The 5,293-nt window shown below is 37.2% G+C and overlaps 1 protein-coding gene across 1 annotated transcript in view; it reads right to left on the reverse strand.

Annotated features, from left to right (window-relative positions):
• Positions 1–2,671: 2,671 nt before the first annotated feature.
• Positions 2,672–5,293, reverse strand: part of LOC109243589 — a 7,143-nt gene continuing 4,521 nt past the window's right edge. Inside the window, exon 2 of the mRNA XM_019410539.1 lies at positions 2,672–2,814. Coding sequence (XP_019266084.1) covers positions 2,672–2,814 — 143 coding nt within the window. The remainder of the gene's footprint in view (positions 2,815–5,293) is intronic.

Raw genomic sequence — 5,293 nt, forward strand, 5'->3', positions numbered from 1 at the left:
GTTACAGATTCAATTGTTAATGGTGGAGACAAATAGCAATTACAGAATTTAGGTGAGGGTAACATGGAAACAACCTCACCTGAGCAAAAGCAAACAGATCTGGATTCAAGACCTGATACCATTCAAGAATCGGAGGAGAATGATAACATCAAAACAACGATAGAAAAGCTAGAGGCCGTGGTGTTATTTATACATTGGCCCGAGAGAAAAGTGTACATAAGAGCTAATCTTAGCCCGGAGGTAAAACATAAGTTAATTGAATTTTTAAAAGCTAATGCAGACTATTTTGCTTGGTCCCATACAGACATGACAGGTATACCACCGGAGGTGATGACTCATAAACTAAATGAAGACCCATCATATCCTCCCATCAAGCAAAAGAAAAGAAAACAAGGAACTTTCAAAAATAAGGTGATTCAAGAGGAAGTTCAAAAGTTGCTAAAAATTGGTTCAATTCGTGAGGTAAAATATCCTAACTGGTTAGCTAATACTGTTGTGGTTCCTAAAAAGAACGGTAAGTGGCGAGTGTGAGCACGTGATTTTTGCCCTATATGAATTATTCCTAGAAATTCAAACAAACTGATTTCTTTCATTATTTTGCAATTTTGTGAATTTTGTGACATTTTATGTTAATTGTTTGCATTTTTGTTTGTGCATTTCTATTAATGAAAAACAAAAAAAATATGCTTGGCATGTGCATTTAGGGCTTAATTTCACATTTTAGGATTAATTAGTAATTAAGTTACTTTACAAAGAAGAAAATAACAAAAATAGTTCATTTTGCATTTTTAACTATTAATTTTTGAATTTGTCATGAGTGTCCTTTAAATTAGGAATTAATCAATTTTAAGGAAATAATTAGTTTAATTTTGGGAATAAATCAGGTCTTTATTTTAATTTTGCATTTTACAAAAATCTGAAAAAATATAATAAAAAAGGAAAAAGAGAAAAATTGAAAAGAGAGGAGTTTAAAGAGATTTTAATAGGTTATAAAAATGTGGGCCAATTTTTAATAACACCAGTCCAAAAACAAAAACCAGTTCAAAATCGGCCCAAATCCAAAAGTCCACCCGGTCCGGTCCCAAGAGGGACCCAATGACGTCGTTCTGCATATTTGAATCTGAGCCCCTCATTTCTCCTGATCCAACAGTCCATAACCCCTGGTGATTAATTATAAAATTGTCGGATGGATTTAATAAATCAAAAAGACCGTTCTTTTCCTCCTCGTACCAATTCTCTGAACGGGCGACACCGCCGGCGGCGACACCGCTGGCGGCGAACACCGCCATGGCCAATCCATCCCAAAATCACACCCCAGATTCTCTTTCTCTTCCTCATTCCAAATATCAAGTCAGTTTCCCTCGAATCCTCCCATATCTCGTCGAATCTACATCAGAAGATTTTCCGCCCAAGTCGCCGGTTACGCCAAATGGTCCCAAATTAACACCATTGGACCGCCTTGACCTCCTCTACCCAACCCCCATAGCCGCTTGGCTCGAATATGACCAGAACGGCTCGAATATCTATTTCAAGTTTTCCGGCCAAAACCCTAGAATGGCCAATGTACATGCAACTGATGTCAAAGGGCCCCTGGACCTCCCTCGTAAGGAATGGATCGTCGATAAAGCTCAAATGACCCTAAGCATGGCCGAATTTGGGAATAACCCGACTAGCCGGAGTTTCTTTTTCTCAGCAAGATTCCCTAGGTTTCTTAACAGTTCTTTATAGTGAATTAATCGTTGTGTTAATTAGAGCCTAATCGTATTTGTTTTGTGTCTATTTGGTTCAATCGGTTAGTTTGATTGATATAATCCCTTTCATCTTACTTAGTCAAGTTTAGGATCTAGTCTAATTGTTGTTTCTGATTGAGTAGCTTTAATTCAAAAGATGTTCTTCAGATTTTTCGATTTAGTATTAAACCCTGTTTTAATTCGGGTAGATTGAATATTGATCGATTAAATGTGTAGGTTTGTAATGGTTTTAGATTTTTAGGCTTCATTTAGTTCTAGGTGATTAAATTAGTTCTTTGGTCTGTTAAATGTTCATTTTGCCTGATAGATTGGTCTGCTTATTAAAGCTTGGTTTAATTGACCTAAGGCGGGTAATTTTAGTTAGGAAGATGGGGTAGTTTGGGGAATAAACAAGAGAAATAAATTCAGACGAGGGGAGGTTACATGTGATGGTAATTTAGGTATTATTTGGGGAAGGGTAGGTCATAGAAGCTTCTAGTATGTTGTTCACCTATAAATAGGCATTCATTTGCCTTGTATAACAAGTTTTTGGGAGCTCCAAAATCCCCCCCAAAACTTCCTCTCCAATTTCAGATCTGATTTGAAATTCAAACCTTCAAAAATCCAAAAACAATAGAAATCTAATAGAAAAATCCCAAAAAATTACTGTTACATTAGTGTTACTTAGGTCATTTTCAGATTTGATCATTGAATTCAATTCTCTAGCTCATATAGGATGAAAGATACTTGAATTTCCTTGTGTTTTGTTCAATATTTGAGGATTGAAGACAGTTTGAGTCATCTAGGCAGTGGATTTGGGAGATTCGAGTCAACTGTGATCTTAGTTTGAGTGTTTTGCTTTCCCGTGTTCATTTCTGGGTATTTGGATGCTGTTTTGGGGTTGATACATCAGTTTCATTTGGTTTAAAATATTTCTGGAATTACTGAGTCACTTCTGGGCTAAAAAATTGGCTGTGTTGATTGCTGTGTTGCTGTTGGATTACCTTTGCTGATTCTCTGAGCTCTGCTGATCCTCTCTTCTTCTTCTTACATTTCTTATATCCAGGTACACATTTCGAGCTAGCTTTGATGTATCATCACTTATTGACAACATGAAATGAAATTGGAGCTGGTTCTGCTGTAGAATTTTTACCTTAACGTTTCATTTTAACTGAGCTAGACTAGGCTGTTGAGACTCCTGAACCTTATGTTGGTTTAAATATAGCTTAATTCTATTTTCATACATCTGTTTGAATTTTGGTAATTAAAGACGATTATGTGTTTAAAACTGTATAAATGGACTGTTATTTTTTGGATAAGTATTGCCTGGGTTGTATATTTGCGGCTGACTAGATTTTAGATATATTTGTCCAGCATGGTTAATGCCAAATCGTATGAATCCTGGACTGCTTGAGCTCTTTAGTTTTGTTCTGACTTGATTCAACAAATATAGTTATGTTCATGCGTAATTCAAGTTCAATTGGTTAACTGGAATTGTTACTATATCCGAGATAATTAGTAATAGCAATAGCATGATTAAACTGTTAGATTTAGATCGTATCTCAGTGTGTTGATTTACTAAGGTGGAAGCCACTTTGTAAAAAACAAAGAAATAGAATTCAGACATTATCATTGAGCATGTTAACAAATTGATTAGGAAGGGGTATAATATTGTAACTTTGTATCCAACCTTCAATTCATGACTAGCATAGTGTGGATCCAACTCGAGTGGTATTTCTGGGCTCAAACGCTAAGCCCAGACGATCCGCCCAACAGCTGAATTTGGTATAAGTTGTTTCCTGGGCCTGACTATCGTATAAACAGTAGGGGATTTAGGCTCCTTTAAGAGCCAAATTGGGCCGCCCCCTTATTCAAGCAAATATGGACTCAATCTCGTTTGAAATAGGGTAGATTCACTTCATGTTGCAAGTTTGGTCATTGTGTTAATGTGAATTTAGACTCTCATGTTAAATAGTGGGCAGCATTTCTGGCATACTTGGACATTGTTTTTTTTTCTGGTTATAGGTAATTAACATCATCATATACTGCTATCTTCTCTTTTTTGTTGTTCCCACTTTTCCCAAATATTCAAAGCGGTCAGCATGCGGGTCCAAACAGATAATGCACAAATAGGATGCATCAGGATGGTCCATTATTCCGGTACACCTTGTCCTAGACGGACCCAACCCCTGTGTTGAGTCCCCTAAGTCATATGCACGTGATGCAGATAAAGCGTTCCTACTAGGGAGTCCGGCCATGGAAGTCAAGTTTTTCTAGGTTCAAAACCTGGGTATGTGTTTCTAGACTTGTGTAACTCGACGCGGACAACTCGAGTCGAGGAGTGGGGGCTACGTTACCGGGAACAAAAGGCCATCCGGGCTTAGTAAACTTGTCCGGCCTCTTTTCTTATTTCAGGGTATGACACTAACAGAATAGGGAGTCTCAACCAGTAAGCACATCCCCGGAGGTGGAGAAGAGAAGGGTTTTCGGCACAGTTTATATACAGTTCAGATAATATCAAAGCGGTAAAAAGCAACATTTTGCACAATTTAGCATGAAACATGTAGGAAAATCAGATAAAGCCAAATATAACAAATATATCTAAGCTCGAATTCTGAACCCTGAACCAAAGTTCTGGGTTCTCGTCCCCCAGCAGAGTCGCCAGAGCTGTCACACCTCCTTTTTTCTACCATGTGAGGGTGTAAAGGAGTTTTTCCAATTAAAGGCAGTCGGAATGGATTATTATAAATTATTTCAGAGTCGCCAACTTGGAGATTAATGTGTCCCCAAGTCACCGGTTGAACCCGATCGAGGAAAATTATGACACTGTTAACAGTCCGCAAACCAGAACTCCGAGTAAGGAATTCTGTTAAAAACCCGGAGAAGGTATTAGCGATTCCCGGATTCCGTGTTCTAGCACGGTCGCTCAACTGTTGTATTTGCTCTTATCTGATTTTAAAACATATTCTAATCCTATGTGCCTTTTATTTTAACCGCTTTTATTTTAATGTCTTTTAATAAGAATTGCAACGTCGTGAAAATGTATCTCGAACCACTCACACCAGTGCACCCGTGGCTTTTGACGCATTTCGACTCCATTGAGATTAGATTTAGGTCACATTAAATGTGCACCCGCATTCAGGAAGGGTAATATTATTTAAAATACGCGCCTAAAGCAGCTACGCTTTTATTATCTTTTAGGGAAAACCGTGAAATTCGCAAACGGTTCACCGAATTCTAAGTATTTTTATAGCATTTATTGAGGGCCCCGCAATTTATTATTTTTATTTGGCGAGGCTCGTCTCATCATTTTATTTAAAGGCCAACCTAAGCAAATTAAATTTTCTATTTATCATTTGTCTCTAAAAGGTCAATTAATTCACAAATATAAATTTGGACTCCAAATTCAAGTTCAAATTCAAACCAAAAGGGAAGACCCTTTTAGCTTGAACCCGCTACCTAATTCGAAACCCAATTTTATATTTGTAAATTAATTCCATATACTCCTAATTTAATTGATATCTCCAAATTTCAAACAATAAGGTAAATTCTCACATCTAACT

The sequence above is a fragment of the Nicotiana attenuata genome, unplaced genomic scaffold (genome assembly GCF_001879085.1).
Source record: "Nicotiana attenuata strain UT unplaced genomic scaffold, NIATTr2, whole genome shotgun sequence".
NCBI lineage: Eukaryota > Viridiplantae > Streptophyta > Magnoliopsida > Solanales > Solanaceae > Nicotiana > Nicotiana attenuata.